We start from the raw sequence: 23,982 nt of genomic DNA, 5'->3' as shown, positions 1-23,982 counted from the left end.
CGCGGAGCACTTTATTGGTCCGACATAGGGGCGGGGCCAGCAGGTGAAGGGCGGGGTCTTGGGCCCCGCCTCCGAGTCCTCTCCCAGAGGTTTGGCCCGGCTGAAACGGGCCGGGCGCCCGGTGACCCCTGCTCCACCTTCGCTCAGGTCGTGACCCTCACGCGGGCTCGACCGCAGCGGTAATAATCAGAACAGCAGTTTGCAAACCACTTTTCCCTGCTTGGCTCGTCATAGTGGTTTGAAACAGAGTGCTCTGGAATCAGCCTGTCTGGATTCATATCCCCCTCCGTCACCTATAAAACCTTGGTCAGATTTAAAGAAAAAATAGCTCTTACTGCAATTTCCTCATCTGTTAAATGGGGGCGTTATAGCAACTACTCCCAAAGCGGTTGTACTAAGTGAGGCAATGCAGGGAAACTTACACACGCACAGTAGGAACTTCGAAAATGTTGTGTTCCTTTCACCATCCGATTCTTGCAGGCAGGGAGGCAGCATACTGAATGGTTCTGAATTCGGGTTCTGAATCCTATTACACATCCTTTGTCAACGGGGGCACGTTTCCTGCTCTGTCTGAGCCTCAGTCATCTGCAAAATGGGAATAAAGACCTTCACAGGATTAGATAAGATAGAAGCAAATGGACCGCCCGACGCAGAGAAAGTGCAGAAGTGGATGGGGCAATGATGCTTCCTTACAGCCTGGGACACGGGCTCAGAGAGCGCTGGGCTTGCTTAAACTCTCGGCCCCCGCGTGGCAGACCCTTTGTCCCCCGCCCCCCTCAGGTCTTCCCTGGCTGCACTGGGGTCTGTCTTGGGTCTCCCTCCTCCCCCGCACTGCCCCCAGACAGAGGAGATTTTCCTTGGGCTCCCGCCTAAAGCGCCGCGGTGACGCCCCGCGGGGCAGGTCCGGGCGGCGCGCCGGGCGCTTTCAAGTCCCTGGTCCCGGCTTGCAAGTGCGGGCCTGCGCCCCGCGCGGCGGCGGGAGCGTCTGCCCTCGTGTGCTGACTCGCCGCGCCCAGGGCCGGGCTGGGGCGGTCCTGGCCCCGCGGGCTCCGGGGCCCGCCTTAGGTACACTGGCCCCTACGCCCCCTCTCGCCACCCCGAAACGCTCCCCTCGCCCACTCCCAGGGTCTGCCTCCCCCAACCCCCACCCCCAGTTGCTCCCAAGGCTGGGCCCTAAAGAGAGCAGCTACCTCCCACGAGGCCTCTAGGTCTCAGACCCTCTCCACCCACAGGACTCAGCGCCACGGCAAGAAGCATCTTGTGCAGTCCTTGTTTTCACTGTGTCATTCCCGAGTTCAAAAATACTCTGGGCACCTTATTGGAGCAGGGGGTCACCCCCCACCCACCCAGCGACACCCGGTCCCTGGGGACACACCCTCCGCACCCCACCATGGTGTCTCCCACTCTTGCTCACCCTCTCTCTTCGGCACCATTTTGGGCCCTTCCCCACCTCCAAAACCATCTCCTCCTGGGAGGACCTGGGAACTCTTCACCTTTAACTTGCAAACTCGCCGGCAGGAGCTCCTTCAGGGAGAATGAGATGAGCAGCTGCAGGTGGAACCATCAGCACAAAGCAAGCACTCAACAAAGGTGACCCTTCCTCCATCCAACAAATATTCAGGGAGGAACATGCCCAGAGCTGAGGACACAGCCCCAACAAGACAAGCCCGTGTCTTCCTCCTACCGCTTGCTTTCTAATGGGACCAGTCAATCAACATGAAAAAATGTGAATTTCAGAGAGCAAAAAGTACTGCAAAGACAAGAAAATGATGTTGTTGACAGACAACAATCCGTTGGCTGTTTTAAATAGGATGTTGGGGAAAGGTTTTAGCAAAGCAGGACACAGCTCTCTACAGTTTACACCGTTCTTTTGCATCTCAACCCAGTTTCAGAGGAGGAAATAGGAAAGGGCAGAGAGAAGGTTAAAAATAAGGTTTATTTGGACAAGTCTGGGGATCCGTGCCTCTTAAAAGCAGCTTTGGCCTCTCCCACCCCCCTGCAGGAAGGCACCCCCGCTGGGTGGGTACAAGCTCTCTTCCTTCTTTTAGCTTCAGTGTCTTGTGTACAACCAGGACAGGATATGTAATTTGCAGGGCCCAGGGAGAAATGAAAATGTGGGGTCTCTTGTACAAAATTATTAAGAATTTCAAGATGGTTGCAATAAAGCATTAAAGCAAGCATGGGACCCTTTTTTTTTTTTTTTTTTTTTGAGGAAGATTAGCCCTGAGCTAACTGCTGCCAATCCTCCTCTTTTTGCTGAGGAAGACTGGCCCTCAGCTAACATCCATACCCATCTTCCTCTACTTTATATGTGGGACGCCTGCCACAGCCTGGCTTGCCAAGCGGTGCCGTGTCCACACCCGGGATCCGAACCAGCGAACCCCAGGCCGCCGAAGTGGAACTTGAGCACTTAACCACTGCGCCACCGGGCCGGCCTCATGGGACCCTTCTAAGTGCCGGGACCTGTGCCACTACACAGGTTGCACGCCCATGAAACCGGCTTATACAACAGAACTCAGAAATAGTGTGCAAGGCCCTGCCCCCACTGGCCGCTATGAGAAACATCCCTGTAGTTTTCCCCAGGCCTCCCTTCCCTCTTTTCCAGCTTAAAGTCCAGCACAGGTGATGGAAACAGTGCACAGAAGCTAAAAATACAGCCGAGCGGGTCTAGGTCAGGGCTCTTAATGGCTCAAGGTCTTTTGCTCAGTTATGTGGTCCTGGCTCCCAGCAAGGAGCAGCCTGAGATATTCATTTCAATGCTTCACATGCCTCGGTCATTTAGCAGCTTTATTTCATGGAAAGAGTGAGGACATTGACTGCAGCCCCGGGGCCTCCAGGAAGACGTCTGTCTGTCTGTTGGCCTGCTTGCGCTCTGCAGTCAGGCTGTTCGATTCCTCTAAGGGCAGCGGGATTTGCCAAGAAGCTGGGAGATCTCAGCTGGTGGAGTTTGGGCCATCTTAGTATCTTTGCAACTCCAGTTGGGATGATTTCTGTTCACAGGGCATGTTGGGGAGAGAGCACTGGAAGAGGAGCCTGATTATAATAACAACAATAGCAAACACTTCCTGAAGACTTTGCTGAGCTGTAGGCAGTGTGCACTGCTAGCCTCCACAATTCACATAATGCTCCCAGTAGCCTGAGGAGGGAGGCACCCTTACCACTCCCCTCCTACACAGAGGTTAAGTGACTTGCCCAAAAGACACAAAGTGGTGGAGCTGGGCTTTGAACTCAGGCAAGGGACTCCAGGCCTACCCTCTTAACCCCCATGGTGAATTGCCTCCTTGTCCCTATGGGGTTCTGGCAACAAATGCTTACTGAGTAGTCCAGAGCCAGGATCAGGGTGAAGCAAGCGAGGCATTCGCCTCAGGCACAAAATTTAAGGGGTCCCAAAAACTCAGTAATCAAGATAAATAAATATTCTTTAATAAATTTAAAAATATATTTAATAGGGGCCGGCCCGGTGGCGCAGTGGTTAAGTGCTCATGTTCCACTTCGGCGGCCCGGGTTTTGCCAGTTCAGATCCTGGGTGCAGACATGGCACCGCTTGGCAAGCCATGCTGTGGTAGGCGTCCCACATATAAAGTAGATGAAGATGGGCACGGATGTTAGCTGAGGGCCAGTCTTTCTCAGCAAAAAGAGGAGGATTGGCAGCAGATGTTAGCTCAGGGCTAATCTTCCTCAAAAAAAATAAATATATATATATATTTAATAAACAGTAGTTTAATGCTATGTTTTAAAAATTCTAAATGGGGGCTGGCCCCGTGGCTGGGTGGTTAAGTTCCCCCACTCTGCTTTGGCAGCCCAGGGTTTCGCCGGTTCCAATCCTGGGCAGAGACCTAGCACCACTCATCAGGCCATGCTGAGGCGGCATCCCACATGCCACAACTAGAAGGACCCACAACTAAAATATACGACTATGTACTAAGGGGCTTTGGAGAGAAGCAGGAAAGATAAAAAATCTAAAAAATCTAAATGAATGCCAGAAAAATCCATGATGAACAAAATATCAAAATTTTAAATAAAAATAGCATCTACAATCCTGATTTTCCTTTAGCCTCAGGCTCGGCTCAGCACAGTACCATTTCTGATCTTGTCTCCCAGGTTTCTAGGTCAGGCAACTAGTGACGGGAAATTCAAGAGAAGTAGTAGTTGACTTGTTCTAATGGGGGTGAGGGGAGAGAAGGAACTTGGTCTGGAGCATCATGAGTTAGAGGTGTCTGTGGGACATGTAGGTGACATGTGAGAACCCAGAGTCCGGTGAGAAGGGTTGCCGAGTGGGCAGGGCACCTTCATTTCACAGATTCGGCCCACGGTAGGTGTGGCTTCCACACATATGGTCGAAGTGACTGTCCTCAGACTTTGCGTCATGATTCAGGAACCTCTTCAAATTCTCTCATCCAAAGTTTTTCTCCTTTCCTAAACCTTCTGCATCATGAACCTCAGACACATCCCCAGATGGGTGTGGACATTTACTGCTTGGGTGTTAAAATAAAAACATCTTCTGAGGAAATTAACAACAACCAAATTCCACCAGAATTTGGGGGGTGGGGCATAAAGGGAGAAAATAAAAACTAGTATAAATTGGCTCAATTTCCTCTTTATTAGCTGATCCTCCAGAAGAGAATAGGAGCTAAAAGAAACTAAAGAGAAGAAAGGTAGTAGAAAAGAAAAAAGAAAGAAGGAAGATTATAGGAGCTAAAAATACAGTGAGGAGAGCTTGGCTAAGCATCAAAGAAGGGCAGATGTGTTTCCAAATAGAAGCGGTGGTTTAGATATGTCAGGAAGCACAGCGCCAAATGATGGGTGGAAAAATAAAGGTTATTTAGACTGAGCTCAGCAGAATAAAAAGATTCATTGGAGAATCGAACTGAGGGACAGGCCTCTCAGCAACACGGAAGTCCTACTGCCTCAACCCCAAGTTCTCTGGATCAAGTGTTGGCACCAATGATGGAATCTCTTGCCGTGGCTTCCGGACCCTGGACCAGATAAAGTCTTTCCATCCTGACTTTATAATTCTGAGCAACTTTCGACGGAACAATTCCTGTTAAAGACTAGTCACTCTCCTAAGCGTATCCTCAGGTACTCGCTTCCCTTTCTGTCTAACAAAGCATAGGATAGTCTGGACGACTCCCACAACCAGGGGGAAGTGTAGCTCCTGTAAATACACCACTTCTGTGAGGTCGATGAATCTGACAAACGTTTAGGGAAGACGGGTCATGGGAAAAGAAATGTCATGATACCCAAGTCAGATCAGAATCATTCTCCACTTCAAGAGACTCGTTGCTTATCCTCATAAACCAGATGGGTGCCCGTGAAGCACCTGAGATGAAGTTCACGTCAAGTGTTGGGTGATGTCATTCAGACCATGAGCAACAGGGGCTCAAGAAAGGGTTGGATGGGCGAATGGGTCACAATATTAATAACTTTAATAAGTACATTATTTATTGAGTGCTTACTGTGCGCCAGGAGCCATGCCAACTGCTTCATTTGTAGTCCTATTTCATCCTCGCAGTAACCTTGGGGTAGGCACTATTACTATCCATATTTCACAGATGAGAAAAGTAGGGCTCAGAGATGTGAATTCATTGAGAGAAGGATCTTGGATGTCAACTCAGGAAGACTGAGTCCTGAGCCCAGAGACAGTCTTACGACAAGAATAGGACAAGAACTGGGGCCAGGGGTGGTATGTGGATGGGCCGACTAGATGAGAGGCAAAGCATCACAGTGATCTGAGTAGTTAAGAGCAAAAGTGGTGTAGACCTTGTTTGAGTCCAGCCTTTGTGGGTTACTAGCTCTGGGACCTGGGGCATGGTTCTTGAGCACCTTGTGTGTCAGTTTCTTCATCTGTAAAGTAGGGATGGCAACAGTGCCCAAACTCATAGGACTACTGGCAGCATTTCATGAAATGATGCTTGTGAAGTGCCTAGAATAGTACCCGGCCTACAGTACGTATTCAATAAATACGGATTTTACTGACATAGAAACAACAGCACAGGCCAGATTAACCTGGGTGAGTTCTAAGAAACATGAGGGTTTCCTGTTGGGGCACAGTCAATTAAAGTGAATTACACTGAAGGGACAGAAGGCAGAATTTGATCGAATTTGAAGAGTATGCCGTCCATGTGAACAGCTCTGTGCTAGAAGGAGCTTCTGAATGCTCCTCAGAGCTAGAGTAGTGTCACATGGTCATTGAGTAAGAGGCCTAGGAAAGTAAACACAACAGATGAGTGTCCGGAAAGAGGAGGTACGGGAAAGCCAGATGGGGAAGGAGAGAAGAGAAACAGAAGACCTGCTTCTACGATGCCTTTCTTGCCCTCTGTTTGCTTCTGTCCCTTCCTGCAGAGTAAAGGCAGACAGTAGCCCAAGAGCCTGGTGCCACCTCTCCAAGATTCACCAGCTTTGAAAGGATGCTTGCCTGCCCAGTCTCCAGACATCTGCAAACCCTTCCCAAAGACAAACCCTTTCCAACGCCCTGCTCTAAAACTGACCCACCTCTTGGGAGGTGAGGCCAGGGCTCGCCACTGAATGGGCCCCATTGTCCTCCCAAGCGTCTGTGGGTCCAGACGCCGTCGTCCTGGAGGTGGTTCCCCCACGGCCTGCGGTGCAGTCTGCCTGCAGACTTTGATTCACTCCAGGGACAACACTTGAAAAATCAGACAGGCAACACATGCGATTCCAGGAACGCCTGCCAGACTCATACTCTGTTTTTCCATCATTTCGCTCTCCTCCCCCTTGGGAGGGAGCCTCCTTTGGCATTTTGCATATGAAAAATGAAAACCACCAACAGGACAAGCACCTGATAAGGAGCTAGGCATTGCCCAAGAGTTCCCAGGAAGAGGCGTCTTTGTTCTCATTTCAAGCCCTTGACACTGCTAACAGCTCTAATTACTGCATTTGCCATGGGATGTAAAATAAAACCACATTCCAGAAACCATGTAGTCTCCCGGGGAGAGACACGCAGGGAGAGGTGCCCAGGGCTGCAGGAACGTGTTCTTTCATTTCTGGTCCCTAACCTTGGCAGCTATTCTGAGAATTTAACAGTACCTTCTTTATGTGCATGGAGAAGGGCACTTTTGCACATGTAAGGATGCATCTCACCACCTGTATCTACGAATCTGGTCTGCATATTTGACTACGTTGTGTGCAAAGCATGCTTCTTAAGAACATTAGGACCTTCAAAATTCGCCGAAGCCATTTTGGGGGGAATGAGGACTTCAGAAGTCCCTCAGGCTGTAAGCACAACAAAACAGAACTTCTTCCAACATAATTTAACTATAAAATCCGATGATGTAACACCCATCCACACCCACATCACAAACCAAAGTGACATCACAAATACTAGAGATAATGGTTCAAAAGTGCCAGCACGTGAGCCAAAATCTGAGCAAACTACAATTTGCCCATACATGACTGAGGCAGAGAAAGACAGTGACTAGAAATATTAAAACAAAACAAAACAAAAAGAGAGAAAAAGGGAAAAGAAAATACATATTTCTTCCCCCTACTAAGCTAGCTAAAATAAAATTTAAGGCAACCGAAATATGGTAAGGTGATTTTATTTTTTATAGATGACATTTCTTAGAAAGCCAGGTCTCTTTTAAGAGTGTGATTCTAATCTATCCAAATTGTTCTCTTGTTCACGGCTGGTCCCAGGAAATGGAGACCAGCATCATTTACATTGTGCTTTTGCTTGTATGGACCCCAGCGTATATTTCCCTGTTGAGCAGCTCTCTTGGCTCATGGGAGTCTGGTTAGAAAGTGTATTCAGGGTGTGGCAGTTTACCTGCTGTCATTTCCGTGTTGCGACATGGTTGAGGAGTGACTACAGATCCTATGGGAACCTTGAAGTGGTCCTGTCTCCCATTCCTTTCCTGCAATGGGTTCCCTTAGCTTTCCAGAAGACGTGAATTGTCTTTGATTCCTTATAAATGCCCCGTGATCCTTCACTTCCAGCCTGAGCATGCTGTGTTCTTTCAGAGCATGAATATCACCGTGACCTTGTGAAGTTACTATCACTTCCCTGCTTGGTACGAAAGGCTTTGGTGAGCAGGAGAGAGGAGGTGTAGAAAGATTTCTAAGAGCTGTGTAGAAGGAATGGTCTATAAAAAGATGTTAATACTTTTGCCTCCAAAGTAGACCTTCTAGTCTCTGCTTGAGACTTTTTTATTCCATTTTTTTCCCCTTATAATTCTAGCATCCAATCCATGCGAGACGAGACCCCAGCATCCCCACCTATGGACTCCGACAGTCTATTTTACTGAACACCAGGCTTCAGGACTGCTATGTGGACTCGCCAGCCCTCACCAACATCTGGACAGCCAGAACGTGTGCAAAGCAGAACATCAATGCCCCGCCACCAGGTACCACCTCTTCCTGGGAAGTTGTAAAGAATCCGTTAATTGCCAGTTCGTTCTGCCTGGTTAAGCTGGTGCTCAGGCGACGACCACTGAAGGATAAATGCTGCCCAGTACCACGCAAGTTTGGAGAAGCAAAACCCTCGAAGAGATTAAAGCCCAAGGACAATTCAGCAATGAAAGCCACCCAGCTGGGCAGGATAAGACACTCCATCAGTCCCAAGAGCCTGCGACCAGTGGGGCAGGGGCCGGGCTCACCTAGGTGCAGGAGGCCTGCAGGAGGCATCAATGAGGTAGATGACAGCTGGGGGTGAGGAAATGTGATGGAGTGGGGAGAGGGAAATGTAAGCCAGAGAACAGTTAATGCTTAAGAGAGTTATATGAAGTGAAGAAAATCTGAAAGACAGGATTGTGTGGGGGTGCTGTGGAGCATGGTTGGGGGTGGGGATGGGGGTCGGGGAAGGCAGCATGATATAGTGGAGGGAGTACCAGATCTGGGGTCACTACCTATTTACAGTCTGCCTAGGCACCCCGGAGCTAGGCTGTCAGGGTTCAAATACCAACTCTGACTATAACTGAGGACAACTGTGGGCTTAGTCTCTTTCTGCCTCGGTTTTTGTCTTCTACAAAATGGGGAACAACAGCCTTTCCCTCATAGGGTCTCATGAGGATTAAATGAGTTAATACACGCAAAGGGCTTTTGAACAGAGCCTGGCACAGAGTAAATGCTTAGGATCCTGCGTGGCATTCAATAGATGACAACTGCGGTTATTAACCTTCCAGCTGTGTGGCCTTGGGCAAACCAATTCCAATTTCCTTGCCTTTAAAGCTGTCTCCTGCTGACCTTACAGGGTTATGGAGAGCGCATGCCGTGGTATACATGAAGGAATTCAGTAAACTAGAACACGCTAGACAAATGTTGGTTGTGGCTGTAACCAAGACTCTGGGACACAAATCCCAGATAATTATTCTGAGCTCCCTTCTCAAGTTTTAGCTTTGACTTCTCTGCTTTCTTCCTGGCTAGAGTAAAGAAAGTTCAAAGGAGAAAAAAGAAACAGTCTGCCAAGATCTTGAGAGCAGATATGCTGAACATGTGGCTGCCACCCAAGTGCTACCCCGGGACATTGGGACAACAGCCTGGAAGGGCCGAGCGTTGCTTCCTGAAACCAGAAAGAGACCGCAGTTGTCAGAGGACACGCTAACTATCCACGGCCTGCCCACAGAGAGTTACCGGGCTCTGTACCACACTGTGGTCGAGCCGATGCTGTGGAATCCTTCAGGGACCCCCAAGAGGTACAGCTTGGAGTTGGGCAAGGCCATCAAACAAAAGCTCTGGAAAGCTCTGTGCAGCCAGGCTGCCACCCGCGAAGGCACTCAGAAGGACCTGTCGCCAGGCAGGAAGCGGCTGGAGGTCCACGAGGAGACTATGCCCAAGAAATGGCCCAAGTTAAAGATGGAGAAGTAGGAACGGGAGCTCATGGGATCAGGATATTCTCTGCTAGATGTCTGAAAAATAAACACCACTTTGCACCTTCCATGTAATCCCAGAGTGCTTTACAAATTAGTAACTGCCCTCCCAGGGAAACAAGGCAGATGGGTACGGGATTCACTTCAGACTGAGGACTGCCCTCCACTCTCGTGATTAGGGAATTTCGAGGACTATATGCTAGGGGATTTTTCCTATAAGCCCCTTTCCCTTAACAAGGGCTTAAGGGTCGCTGTCTTCTGGGTAGGAAAAGGCCTGGCAGTTGAAGTCAACAGTTTATATACAGCCTATATTCCCCATCTTTAAAAAGTGGACTGCTAGGATCGACTACCATTTCTCTCACTCCCTCCACACAGGGCTGAGCAGAAAAACTACCACCACCTCAAGGACATAATCCCATACACTCTCTATCAGATACTCTCCCATGACACCACCCAAATCCCCAATAACCTGAACTTTATGTTGACAAGAGAGGAAATTATATGGATGCTTCCACGAGCGATTTGAAGTTAAAGGCATCACTTCATGCAAACCTCTTGTTGGTGGAATCTGCAGACCTTTACCAAACAGAGCAATGACAACATGTAACACATACTTGATAAAATTGTATTTTTTTTACAGTCATTTGTACAATTTGTTACAAAACCATAGAAGACTACAACTTGTTTTAAATCATTTTTGGTCGGCAAATACGTAAAATCTGTGTGCAATTATCATGTATTTACAGGGCCTCATGTTAGTCATTTTCAATGATTATTCCAACAATGTCACACTCTCAACATAAGACATGGCTTAAGATAAATATATTAGTAAATAAATATTCTGAGAACATATTTCCATAAATGAAATGTGCTGCCATACATATACAGAATATACATAAGTTGTTTTCTAGCCTTTAAAACATTTTTTAAAAATGGTAATGTCAGAGAAGGAGCCCTTAGACCATTTTATTACAAAATCTTTACAGCAAAGTCTTTACAAAATATCTTTTAAGTGCTATGGGAGAAATTTTTTTAAAACATTTTAAAATAGTGCCTTGTTAGACCAACACAATAGAGTTTATATAAAGAATAGAAAAAGGCAGTTCTGTTTAAAAAATAATACTCTTGATTAGTAATTATTTTTCAGACCTCATTTTAAAAGCATTAGTCCTGCATGAACTTTGAGTAGAAACTAGCAGCACATGAGGGAGGGTCTGAGCGCTGGGACAGCAGATGGAGCTTTATAAAATGGCTTGGGTTCAGAAGAGAGGTGAAGAGACTGAGCGAATTAAAGCCAGCACACTGGGGCTGTGTCTACCACAAAGAGGTACCTTGTTGATCAGAACTCCCAAACTCCCATTTTAAACTGGTTGGTAGCACTGGTCAGTTTACGTGGCTGTCCTACACCCAGGGCTGGGCCACGGGACCACGCCCAGCAGTCCCACTCCCACTCTGGCTGGGGGGGTGGTTCTCAATGGAAAATGCTATGCTCCCAGTTTCCACCTCTAGATAACCCCCACCCACCACGGAGAGGCCAACAAAAAAGCTATTTGTCATCATTACTGGAGTTTTACAACTTCAAAGAAGATATTTCTTTTTATTTGAATGGTGAGGCATTAATATAGTTGGTTACTATATCCTGGTGACCTCCCTGTCTAGCGAGCCAACACAAATTTAAGACAATGGCTGATATTTAAAGTTTCATTTTTCTGTTTCTACCACCCTGTAAACTACAAAAGTTAAATGTGCTTCTTTTGCCATCCGTAGTTGTTGCTCTTTCAAATGAAAATTAGACACATTTATTTTAACAAGCCCAGTTGAAGTCACATTCTCTACTCATCTATTTATTGCTTAAGGCTGTTGAGCAGTTTTCCAGCCTGGGCTAAAGAAAGCCACTTTGGGGGTATGGTTTCAGACAAGGAAAATAATATGCCCTCAAAGGCATTAAAAACAAAAAAAAACAAAACCACAAACAACAAAAAAAATCTCAACAATGAGAAGCTGTTTTTTGCAGTTCATGTTAGAAGCCATACTCCCCACCCCTTCCCTAAACCCATGTAATGCAAGCTGTTGTCCTCAGCAGCTGCTCCTCCTGGCCTGAGAAATAAAGGCAGCCCAGATCACATGGCAACAGCTTAGGGCTTCTCACACCCTGGCCAACAGGTGTGCTGGGCACAGCCCGGGGGCGGTGAGGAGGTCGGGGGGCCGCCCCCAAGAGACTGCGCTACTGAGGCTGGAGGACAAATCTTACCACAGTGAGTTCCTAAATGGCAAAAGGCTCAATCATTTGACGCTAGAATTTCTTTGTCAAATCTTGGCTAGAAGTAGGCAAATTTCCTCATCATAAGCTGGAGTTTTTAAGAAAAAAGGATTCTGATACAGTGAGATTCTCATTCAAAACGTTCTGGTCTGGACCCTGGGCTGACTTCCCCTGAGCCTTACCGGAGGAGTCATCACAGTTGCCTGGCAACCCACGATCTCTATTTCCCCACCTACAGGGGGCCAGGTCGAAATGTTCCTACTCCGCATATGAGCATTTCAGATGACAATATCTGCTGAATAAATGAATAAATAAAAGTGACCAGAAGAGTCAGCAAGCACAAGGCTAATGTGATTAGTTTCTTCTAAAAAAAATTTTTTTAGAACAAGAAATACATTGGACAAAAAGGATGACAATCCCTGATCTGAAATAGCTTTAAATAGATTCTCCCTTTTAAAATGGAAACATCTTTAAAAAGAAATGGTTTGGGTTTTTAACTCTCCCTCCCTCTTAAAAAACAACAACAAAAGGCTGGAAAAATATACAAAAACCTACCCTTTGGGTCTAAACTATCTGATAGTCTCTTTCTCTGTCTCATGGAAAACCAAAACATAATAGTGCATTAGGTAAAAAGGATAGTAGACATTTGCAGGCGAGATGCACACTTTCAGCCATGAGGCAGAGGCCTGAATAACCCTGAAGCGGTGCTTCGGTGGCGAAGTGGGATGGGAACCGTATCTTCAAGCGGAGCTCGCGCAGACCCCGCGGGGTCCCAGCCTTGCGCCCCCAGGAAGGCAGCCCGAGGCCTGAGCAGCCGAGGGGCGTGGCTGCGCCCACACAGACGCATGCGCAGAGGCACGCTCCGGCGCGCCCTCCGTCCCTTCTCCGGGTTACGAGAGCGCTCTCTCCCAGCCCCATCGGACACCAAGGCCGCAAAAGTACATTCCTCCTGGGTGTTTGTCCCCACACACCCCGTCAAACCATTTCTGCAGCCAGTGGTAGGAAGCCCAAGATCAGGATTGTGAATTGTCCTTTTACTTAGAACGATGACCCGAGGGGACAGACTGAGGACACTGGGCAGAAGCGTCCCTGTCACCATGGGGCTTATGTAGCAATGGCTCCTCCCGGCTCCCCAGTGCTGCAGACCTTCCGCCCTATTCCTAGCTGTTTCCATCAGCTGCCTAAAGGTGTGGGCTGGAGGGGCATGGCTTCCCAGGAAACCTGAAAGTTTGTACGTTGGGATTTGCCACGAGAAAGAAAGAGGCAGCATTGCATTGTTCCTCAGAGTTTGTACCCATATCAACTAGCTTTACTTCAAGTTTCTGGTTCATTTTCTAAGGCAGGTGTAGCCCTGAGCTTTTCAAAGGCCTGAGCTCCCTCCGGGGAGACAACAGTATCTACACATGGTGTGGTTCAATTAATGCAGCAGTGATTTTTTTTTTCAGCAAAAGTTGGCGGTTAGGGTTCTTTAAAATATATATTTAAATAACTTTTTACATTTACATATAATATCTTAAAAAACAAAGCAGAGAATTCAATCCCACACACCTCGGAACCCCAAGCACACACACTTTACAAAACAGAAGAATAACATGTTATCAAAAGAGGCAAAGGACTCAGAGAATTGTGTCTGTTGGTTTGTTAATTGTGGGGGGAGGGTTTGCCACAGGTGGCTCACATTTTGGGTTGAGAAGGAGGGCTCTCTTTATTACCACTTTTGTGTGTTTGTCAAAGCTACAAAAATTTTCTGTTTTTTCTGAAGGAAGTCAGAATTTGGAGTCTCCGTGCAGTTCCCATTTCCACATAAGAGTTCCTTCTGGGCTCAGGCACCCGGGCTGCCGCCACCTTCTGCTGGGTGAGATCTCTGTCCTGGAGGAGAGAGAACAATCATCAGGAGAGGGAGCGGGCATGGCAGCCTTCGGGGGCTCCGCACGGGGACCAGGTAAGGGACTTGGGTGCCTGTCCCCAGCGTGTGGCAGGCTCTCCGGAAGTGACAGCTCCTAAGACTGGACAGACTGCATATGGTAAAGGGCTGAAGAAGCGCTCTGTTTCCGAGAGCTCCTCATTCTGTGCTAGGAGTACACATGCCTCCTAGAGAGCTGGCCTCCCCTCAACTGGATGTGCAGAGCCTTCTGGAAGCCCTTAGCATGAAAAGATGTGGATCAGGCACTGTGGCAGGCACTGGGAAGAGCAGAGAAGACCCTCTCACAGAGTGTACAGACCCCAAAACAAAGTAATTTCAGATTGTGATAACCAGGGAAGTAAGGAAACAGTGGGAGAGTAACCTCGGAGGGGGCTGGAGGGCGTCATTTAAGCTGAGATCTGGAGGAGAGAAGCGGCAGAGGGGTATGGAGGCTGGAACTTGTCGCGTTGGAGGAACAGGACTGAGGCCATAGGGCAAGGAGGGGAGCAAAGGAGGAGGGGGTCAGAGGGGTAGGCAGGGGCCGGATCATATAGAACTGGGTGAAGAGTTTACAGTTTTAAAATTCGAAAGGATGGGGCTGGCCCCGTGGCCGAGTGGTTAAGTTCGCGCGCTCCGCTGCAGGCGGCCCAGTGTTTCGTTGGTTCGAATCCTGGGCGCGGACATGGCACTGCTCATCAGACCACGCTGAGGCGGCGTCCCACATGCCACAACTAGAAGAACCCACAACGAAGAATACACAACTATGTACCAGGGGGCTTTGGGGAGAAAAAGGAAAAAATAAAATCTTTAAAAAAAAAAATCGAAAGGAAATGGCAAGTCACTGAAGGGTCTTCTAGTGTAAAGACATAGACCTGTGTTTCAAAGAACACTCCCCTGCTTGCCATGAGGAACGCAAGACTAGCGACAGACCAGTCAGAAGGCCACTGTCCTCCCCCAGAGAGAGGAAATGGGCCCGACGGAGGGGAGAGCAGGTGGGGAGGCACAGTAGATAAGTTTGGAATACAGTTTCGAGGTGGAACTTGTACTGCTACAAGGTCTGGCCTGCACAGTTTAATTACTGAGACAAAATGTTAGGAAATTTTATAGTTATCTGGCAATGTCTGCTGAGTCTAATAATAAATTCTGGACTTGGATTCTGCATGTCTTTTGCTCGGTTTCATTTTTCTGGGAGTTCAGTTTTCTGGACAGAGGGAAAACAAGCACATGTGGTTCTCACAGACAGGTGGAGTAGCCCAGGACACAGGTGAGCGAGCGACAGGGCAGGCCCGGGGATGGTGCCTGGGCTTTTGGCCTGAGCAGCTGGGTGGGGAGCCTTGGAGAAGGGTGGGCCCAGAGGGAGGAACTCAAGAGTGCTGCTGTGGACATGAGGATGGGATGCTTATGTAGCATTTGGGGGCAGAAATCATGGAAGGAGAGGGCACGGTGGGTCTGGAACTCAGAGGAGGCTGGGTTGGGGAATAACACTGGGAAGTCATCAGGTACAGACGGTGTTTAAAGTCAGAGACACAAAGGAAGTCACCTAGAAAACCACCAGAGAGAGAGAAGAGGACCCCGACTCTGGCCTACTGTCATCTCCTGCTCTCACCTGCAGCCTCAGTGGCTGTGGCGTTGGACTCCTGAGTGTCCTGGGAGGCACCGGGTAAGTTGGCCCTGGTGGCCCCTGCCTCCTCCAGGAGACATCCAGGGGGCAGCGGTGCCCTGGCCTGGCAGCACAGAACCCGCTCTTCTTCCTGAGCTGCTCCCAGACCCCTGTGGGGCCACAGGGCGTCCAGGCCCGGCGTCCCACCCCAAGGGCCAAGGCCGTGGGTTCCATGGCAGTCCAAGGACAGGCCCAACTCACAGTCCACATCCTCTGGAATGATGGGGATGCGCTGGCTCAGGTCCCGGGCCCCTGGGTGGCAGCTGGGCGGGGCCTCCTGGGCGAGCGTGTACTGCACGCTCACCGAGCAGTCCTCAGTGTAGCAGCCGCTGCCCCCTCCGCCACCATGGGCCACCTGCTTCTCTTCATAGAAGCAGCAGGGCAGGCCCTCATATTTCACCCCATCTGTCCTGGGCAAATGGTCTGGGTGAAGGCCATATAGGCCCTGGGAGCTTCCCGGCTGTGACTCCCCACCTGTGGGGCCACAGCCCTCACAGAGCGGGGTGCCCAGGAACAAGGTGCTGCCCCCCGCTCCTCCTACGCTGGGCTCCAGTGCGGAGGGCTGGAGCTCGCAGCAGCAGGCACACGAGGGCCCCTCACGGCTCCCCTTCCAGGTCCTCCTGAGGTCTGGGGCGGCCCCAGGAGAAGCCTCGAGCCCCACTTCTGAGGTAGAGCTATTGGGCGCCCTGTGCTCCAGGGAGGAGTTGCTGCTGTAGTCCATCTCGAGGCTGCAGGTGGACAGCCGGTCCCCCGCGGGAGAGGCAGGGCCAGGCCAAGGCTCTCCCTGCCCAGCGCCTGGACTGTGGGCTGCCAGGAGCTCCTCAGGTGGCAGGGAGCCCTCAAGGCGCATGACAGGCCCCCAGCCAGAGGTGCCCGAGCCCCCCACGTCACTGGTGCGACAGGGGCTCCGGCTGCGGTAGATGAAGGGGTCATAGTCGCTGCTGAGGGAGCTGCGGAAGGTGGAGCAGCTCCCGTACACGCCTTGGTTGCTGACCTCAGTGCAGTCCACCATGGAGTCACTGGAGGAGCAGTGGCACTGGCCAGAGCTGCTGCTGCTGCTGCTGCTGTCACTGCCCGGGCAGTCGGCCAGGTAGCCGCTGCACACCGAGCGCTGGCCGTGGTAGCAGCTAAAGCTGGATGTGCTGCCACTCTCCAGGTGGGAGGGCGGGGCCATGTGCACCACAGTGGGGAAGAGCAGGCTGCTGCTGCCACTCGGGGGAAAGGCACGGGAAGGGCCCCTGGGAGCGAGGCTGGGTGCGGCCTGACCCTCCTGCTCAGGGTAGCTGAGGCCCTGGAAGTAGTAGTGTTGGTACATGGTCTCATACTGGGAGAAGCAAGCTGCCTTGGAAAAGCTGCGGCCGCTGAACTTGGGCCTGCGGAAGGGGTGGGCTGGCGAATAGGCCCGGTGCTCCAGGCCACAGCGGTGAGGGGCCAGGGTGTGGTCCAGGTGGAGGGGTGGGTAGCTGCGGATGTAGGTGGGGGTTTGTGGCGAATAGAGGCTCTGCTCCCCGTGCCGGTCCATGGTCAGCAGTGTGACGGGGTTCCCATGGGAGTCCATGCTTGTCCTTGTAGGGTAGGCTGGGATGGCGTTGGTCCTGTGCACGCGGCCAGGGTAGTGCACTGGCAAGATCACCCTCTGCTGCCGGCTGCGTGCGAGGTTGCTGGTCTCCACGCACATGGTGCTTGGGTTTCCCTTTTGTTCTGGGGAGAAGGGGAGGAAGGAAAGTCAGCAGCTGAGCACGCTGGGGCCAGGGGCTAGGAGGGATGAATCAGGGCAAAGACTGAAGCAGCAGGCTTGATCACATGCCAAGGTGCCCAGTCTAAGGTGTCACCAAACTCAGCCATGCTGCCAGAGCTGACCAGCTTCTCTATTTGAAAGGTGGCCACACCTGTCAGGGCCCATCTCCCATCTCCCCACAGGAGTTTGCAGAGAGCAACAGGATAGGATACAAAGATGAAACTCATTTCCCTCTTAGAAAAAGAACTACTCTGAGTGCACCCTGTGTTCCAGCCCCCTCAGCCAACACCACAGTGACACAGAAGCAGCACCACAACCCTGTAGCACTGGGCAGAGGCAAGCGTCATCACTGTCATTCCCGCTAAAGAGATCGCGGGCCTAAGGCCTGGAGAGGCCAGATGCCTTGCCCAAGGTCAGAAAACTGGTTCACGTGAAGGCCAAGACTTGAACTCAGGGCAATTCTTCAGGCCAGGCTCTCCTCAGGGTCTAGAGGCCTGGTGACCTCCAGAACCCAAAGTCGCCATGCCTCCAAGTCCAGATGGCAATGCTTGGTGGCCTTGCTCATGCACCAGCCTGTAGCATATGCCACGCTCTTGCTAGGCACTCGGTAGGGACAGTGACTCTTCAGCAACGATGAAGGCATGTGACAGTTACCTATGATGTTGTGCCGACAGTGGGGGCAGGTGTGGTGCTGCAGCAGCCATGGGTCCACGCACTTCCTGTGAAAGCGGTGAGTACAAGGGATAACCCGCAGCTCCTGGGAAGGGAGAGAGGACGCACAGCCTGAAGGGAGGGCACAGGTGGAGGGCAGTTCTGCCTCAGCCCCGCATGTGCTTCTTCCTGGAGCCCAGTGTGGACCAAGGAGCCCTGTTCCCCATACCAGGGCCCAGAGTCTCTCTCCCCTTCCTCCTCCCCATCTCTAGCTACAGGTAGACTCAATTCCCTGGAGTCAAGGCCCACGCACGGGTTCCAGGGAAAAGGAAATGGCCATCAGTGAGCCCCAACCATGGCCTTCAGAGGTAAGGGAGAAAACACAGAGGCAGGCTCCTGTCCTGTCACAGAAGGAGGGCACTCACATTCATGCCGCACACAAGGGAAGACTGGAGCCATGAGCTAGTGCAGATGGGCAGCCTGGGCGTGAGGAGAGAGGGCGAGCACACCCCAAGATCTCCTGCATCTCTGAGATGGTGGCTGCCTCCAGGTACCCCAAATGGGGACCAGTAGAAAGGAAGATGCCCAGGACTCAGGATTGAGGGGTGGGGCAGCAAAGGGGCAAAGTTCTCCTGTGCTTTCCTTCACTGGGCCCTGAACACTCACCTAGGGCACATGGTTTATAACAAAGCAGCCTGTGTGGAGAGGAGGTGATGGGGTTTTCTGAGGGAGAACCACCTCTGGAGTTCCTGAGCCCAGGCACCCTCCAAATTTGCTCATTTTACTTTGTTTTTCCATTCTCTCACCAGCTTAATGCAATAACATTCAAACTAATATCTAATGCTGTGCTGGACCGTGGCAAGAGTTCTACTTGTATTTTCTCGTGTAACCTTTGTGATCACCTGGAATGTAGGACATTCTTGGGCCTGTGTCACAAGCACAGGCATAGAGCATGAAGTCACTTGCCCAAGATCACAAAGCTAGAACCCGCCTGGGCCAGGATTAGAACCCAGGCAGTCTGCACCTAGAGACCATGCAAGACTCTATTAATCTAAAGGCCTCTGCAAAAACTCACTTTTCATCCAACAGCCTACACAGCAGTAGAACGCTTTCATCAAAGGGGCATCAAATGTCTGCAACTAACACTGAAGTGGTCTGCCCCCAGCCAAATGTGAGTGTATGTACCCCTCTATCTAGAAAGATTCAGCAAACATGGCCAAATGTTAACAATGGGTGATTCTAGGTGAATGATACGTCATTCATTGTATGATTCTTGCAACTTTTCTGAAAATTTGAAATTTTCAGAAAAAAAGGTAGAAGAAATAAGGGGACATCCCATCTTTTCTCTCTTTATAAATAAAAACACCAAATGTTCCACATGGCTTTGTAGGAGAGATTTCTATCAAGTCTCGTCTCAGAGTTTTCAGAAGAGCAATTCTGAAATTAAGTCAACATGTATGAATGTCCTTAAAACCAGACATTTTCTGGTCCTACCATATATTTCTGATCAACTTTCAAAATCACTTGTGTTCAGCTGGGTCCTCTGGAGACAGTGTCTCTGCAATGTGGCCGCCCCTTTCCAGGGGAAACAGCAGTTAGAATGTCTCAGGTCATCCCCTTGAGACCTAGGCATTTAAGCCTTTCTGCTCCTGCAAAGCTGTGGGAAGAGGACACGGGGCCCTATCCTTATAGATTCTGTGTGCTTCTGCTAACCTGTGTACCTCATGCCCACCCGGGAGGGGCCCTGCCTCTGCCATTACCTCTCCGTCGATGTACTTCTCAAGGCAGATGGCACAGTCGGACGTGGAGCTGCTGCTGAGCGTGTCCAGGGCCCCACAGCTCCCCTCCCGGCGCCCCTTGCTCTTGGAGTTGAACTTTCTGGTTTCCATCTTCTCCAGAGCCTGCACGGCCAGCCTATTCATGGAATTCTGTGTGGCAGAATGTGGTCCATGTTAGGGTCTGGGATGTATCAACAGGAGTAGTCACCCCAGGGCCATGGCACTCCATGCATCAGGACAAGCAAATGCTAGTCTCTCTCAGGCCAGAACAGACCTTTGAGAGATCACTAAAAACTTAGATTGCCACAGCACAGATCCTCCAGATTCCTGAGTGTCCTCGACATCAACCTGGGCTTTTCCCAAGTGGCAGTACCAGCAGAGGTCTACTCCAATTACTTGGACAACTCTGCAAGACCCTGAGTTATTAACCTGCTCCATGCCAAGGGCTCCTCCTCTTGACACTGAAGAAAGTTCTGAGGGCAAATGAGACAACGCACGTTGAGTGCTCAGCACTTGGCCAACGGTACGTGCTCAATTAACACCGGCCACTGTTCTGTTGGTGGTGGCCGCTCAACCTCTGTGAGAACTCGGCAATTCTCCTCGAGAGATTGCCTGCCAAGGTCCACCATCTCTCTCCTGAGACGTCACGCTGCTACACATTTGAGAGCCTAAGTTCCCACTTATCCTCTCATCACCCTCCACCCTCAAATCCTTCCTTCCTTCAAGCACACAGTGATGTGCCAGCTGGGGCATCAGAGTGCCTACTCTGTATACTGAGAATCGCCTGGAGAGCTTGGTAGAAGCAGAGATTCAGATCCAGCAGGTATAGGGTGGGGCCTGAGATTCTGCGTTTCTGCCAAGCTCTCAGTGATGCTGATGGTTCCCAGATTATATCTGAGGAGGAAGGCTCTAGGGTTCCAAATTAACATTCAAACATTTCTTTAGAAAAACTCCTGGCTGGGAACAACCCCAGTGCTCAGCCTCTGTAGGACTGACCCTTTTGGAAGAGAGGAGAGACAGTGCTATAAGCTTTGCTCTTGTTTTCTCTGTCTTTGCTGTTTCTAGGCTTCTGGGAACAGGCCACAGAGCCCAGGCCCCACCCCTGGTTTTCACTAGCGACAGGGCAGTGGGGATCAAGTTTCTTCACGGGTTGCTCTGAGAAATTACCTGACTGCGTCGCTGCTTCAGCTTGATTTTGACAAGGAGGATGAGGCAGACCAAGGAGACCACGACGAAGAAAGCCAGGAAAATCCCCATGTCAAAGTATTCAGTGGGTTGCTGGAGCAGAACACAGACACAATGAGTCACCGCTCTCTTCAGCCTGGGAACCGGCACACGAGCTGTGTGGGCCTGGGTCGGCATAAGGATGGGCAACTGGGGTGCATTTCCCCTCATCTGCAGGGAACACCCGGGGTTCTGTTAACATGCACACTGTGTGCTCTCCAGGCCCAGGTAGTACCCTGCAGTGTGGCCAAGGGGAGGATTGCAGTGGTCTCAGCCAGGCCTCCTAACAGCCAAGCGAACTCTGCTCCCAAAGCCAAGCTCCCTGAGGAATAGCGCGAAGTTCGCCGTAACTGGTAGGAGAGGCCCTTCCAAATAAACACAAATATCACATTTATGGGACAAAGGAGTGAGTGTCATGTTTTGAGGGAACAGTGATTACTAACCATGTAATTAATGGTTTACAACAACTCAGAAAATTGTATGCTGCTTCCACAAATATCGGCTTCCACTACAATGAGTCATATTTACCAAAGTGCTCTTCTTTCCTTTAAAAAGAAGCCAGCAAGTCCGTTCTGCAAACTCCCTCCGGTTTTAGTTCTTACCTTTTCCTCACAGCACACTGCCTCCTAAAACCTTGAGGCCGCCTCATCTAGGACACGCATTTAGCCAACAGGAATAGAGATTTGCTAATTGAATGCTGTGGGTATCAAGATATTTGGTGCATGCAAAAGAATCATGCTATGTGTGAATATTCCAGTATTTGTAAAGAGGAAATAAACCATGTACGGGGCACCTGTACCAGATTCCTAGAATCTTCAGCCTGAGGTTTGGGTAGAGGATGCCAGACAAGAGTTAATGGCCAGCAGTGTCGCCTCAACACACTTAGGAGAAGCCTAACCGCTATTCATTAACAACCTGGAAGCCATGAACTTCAATCCCGGCTGAAAGCTAACTTTTCCAGTCTCAAATATAAGGTAGGGGGTTCAAAAATGCAATTAACCCCACGGGAAGAAGGAAGGACAGGCCTTTTTCTCTCCTCTAGGTCAAATGGAAGGAGGGGGACATGGAAAGCCGAGTGCTGGGTATTCTTTCCCTTCAGTCCTCCTTAGCTAGCCTTTCAGAGGGAGATGGGACGGAAGAGAAATAAGGACAAGAGGGGATGGCAGGTAGAAGAGTCTAGAGACATCTTGGCATGAATCATCTAGTCATGTGCCATATGTTGATATTCCGGTCAACGATGGGACGCACATGGACAGTGGTCCCATAAGGTTAGTGCCATATAGCCTAGGTGAGTAGGATGTTGTGCCACCTAAGTTTGTGTAAGTACATTCTATGATGTTTGCAGAATGACGAAATCAACTAACAATGCATTTTTCAGAACACGTCCCCGTTGTTAAGTGACACATGACTGTATTTCTGGGAGCACTTTTCAAATCCTCTCTAAAACACAGGTAAAATTTCGCCCTGGCCTCCAGCCTTGTATCTGACCTTAACCTTCAGGAACGGGGGGTGCATCAGCATTTTAGGCAGAAAGAAGAAAGGAACAAAAGCCCAAAGGGAATCAAGGCTCAGGCAGCAGCAGAGAAGGTGCCGGGCGTGGCCGGCCAGGGAGGAGGCTCACTCGGGGAGGGCGGTGCTGAATCCTCGCTCGAGCCACTTTCTGCTTGTTGACAATGTTCATCAGCTTGATGGCATCTGCACCCTTCACATACACCACTGGCCTCTTGAGCGGGTCTTCCGAGCCCTGATTTAGCTAAGAAAAAAGAGATGGTCCTGGTCAGAAGACACACTTTAAGAAGCAGGAGAGAGAAAAAACGGCTGGAGGGAAAGGATGCTAAACACTGGAAATCCTCAAGCTCCTCAAGGACTGTAGCCTTGGAGCTCCCAGAAGGGCAGGGCTGAGGACAATGCTTGTTTTAGGGCGGACTGGGCAGGCGGAAAGCCTAAAAGGATCTTTGAAAATGCCCCCCAACCCCTAACTTCCTGGCTCTTAACCCCTCTCAATATGCCTGCCTTGGCGCATAATGTCCAAACATGGACATCTAACGTCAGCAGACACGTGCAAAGGCCCTGAGATGAGGGTGACACAACTGTGACAAGCCAAGCTAACTAAAGGAAGTGCTTCTCTCAGAGAGCCTGCAGCCATTGGCGTGGCCCGAGGGCTTTACCTGGTCGATAGCTTCTGGGTTTTCAGACACATCAAAGATGACTGCCGTGGCTCCCCGCTGCACTGCTCGCTTGGCCTGGCAGAGTAAAAAAAGAGCAGATTGGCACTCTGGTCCTCTTACCTTTCCAAAGCCGGACTTAGAAATCAGACCTGTATTCGAATGCAGAATCTGACAGTTACCAATGTATGTGACTTTGAGCAACCAACTTTGCTAAGCCTCAACTTTCCCATCTGTAAAAAAGGGGCAACGCCACCTACCTTGTACAGTTATCCTGAGAAGCAGAAGAGTTACAATGGGTGAAAATAAATAACTGGGTTCTAAATTAACCTATGGCTCCCTATCTGCCTAAACCTTAAAAATAAATGACAAATCGGGGCTGGCCCCGTGGCCGAGTGGTTAAGTTCGCGCGCTCCGCTGCAGGCGGCCCAGTGTTTCGTTGGTTCGAATCCTGGGCGCGGACATGACGCTGCTCATCAAACCACGCTGAGGCGGCGTCCCACATACCACAACTAGAAGGACCCACAACAAAGAATATACAACTGTGTACCGGGGGGGCTTTGGGGAGAAAAAGGAAAAAATAAAATCTTTAAAAAAAAAAAATAAATGACAAATCAACAACCTGCCTGGTCAGCAGAAATGTACTGGTTTCAGTATTTTCTGCTGTGAACACAGAGCCGCTGGCAAACAAAGCAAATGCTTTCAGTCCTTCTCTCGTGGCCCTTCTTTCTTCCTATGTCACCCAGTACTGCAGTTAGACTAGTATCCTGAATATCTCCAAA

The 23,982-nt window shown here is 50.1% G+C and overlaps 2 protein-coding genes across 3 annotated transcripts in view; one reads left to right on the top strand and one right to left on the bottom strand.

The window, feature by feature from the left end:
* Positions 1–9,883, top strand: part of C15H22orf31 (chromosome 15 C22orf31 homolog) — a 12,076-nt gene extending 2,193 nt beyond the window's left edge. The window contains exons 2-3 of one of the 2 annotated variants that reach the window (XR_006885250.1): positions 8,195–8,360; positions 9,379–9,508. Coding sequence is in view for 1 of the 2 variants with exons in the window: in XM_046639171.1 (XP_046495127.1) it covers positions 8,283–8,360; positions 9,379–9,819 (519 nt within the window). In the remaining variant the exon portion in view is untranslated. Of the gene's footprint in view, positions 1–8,194; positions 8,361–9,378 lie in introns of both variants that reach the window. The other variant, XM_046639171.1, reaches the window with a different exon arrangement.
* Positions 9,884–10,425: 542 nt separating this feature from the next.
* ZNRF3 (zinc and ring finger 3) overlaps positions 10,426–23,982 on the bottom strand; it is a 61,468-nt gene continuing 47,911 nt past the window's right edge. The window contains exons 2-8 of the mRNA XM_046640808.1: positions 23,204–23,278; positions 22,657–22,788; positions 20,979–21,089; positions 19,794–19,961; positions 18,037–18,139; positions 15,591–17,345; positions 10,426–13,950 (exon numbers count right to left, since the gene is read on the bottom strand). Coding sequence (XP_046496764.1) covers positions 13,904–13,950; positions 15,591–17,345; positions 18,037–18,139; positions 19,794–19,961; positions 20,979–21,089; positions 22,657–22,788; positions 23,204–23,278 — 2,391 coding nt within the window. The 3' untranslated portion in view covers positions 10,426–13,903. The remainder of the gene's footprint in view (positions 13,951–15,590; positions 17,346–18,036; positions 18,140–19,793; positions 19,962–20,978; positions 21,090–22,656; positions 22,789–23,203; positions 23,279–23,982) is intronic.

This window comes from Equus quagga, chromosome 15 (assembly GCF_021613505.1).
Source record: "Equus quagga isolate Etosha38 chromosome 15, UCLA_HA_Equagga_1.0, whole genome shotgun sequence".
NCBI classification, from domain to species: Eukaryota; Metazoa; Chordata; class Mammalia; order Perissodactyla; family Equidae; genus Equus; species Equus quagga.
This window is presented reverse-complemented; position numbering and strand designations above follow the sequence as displayed.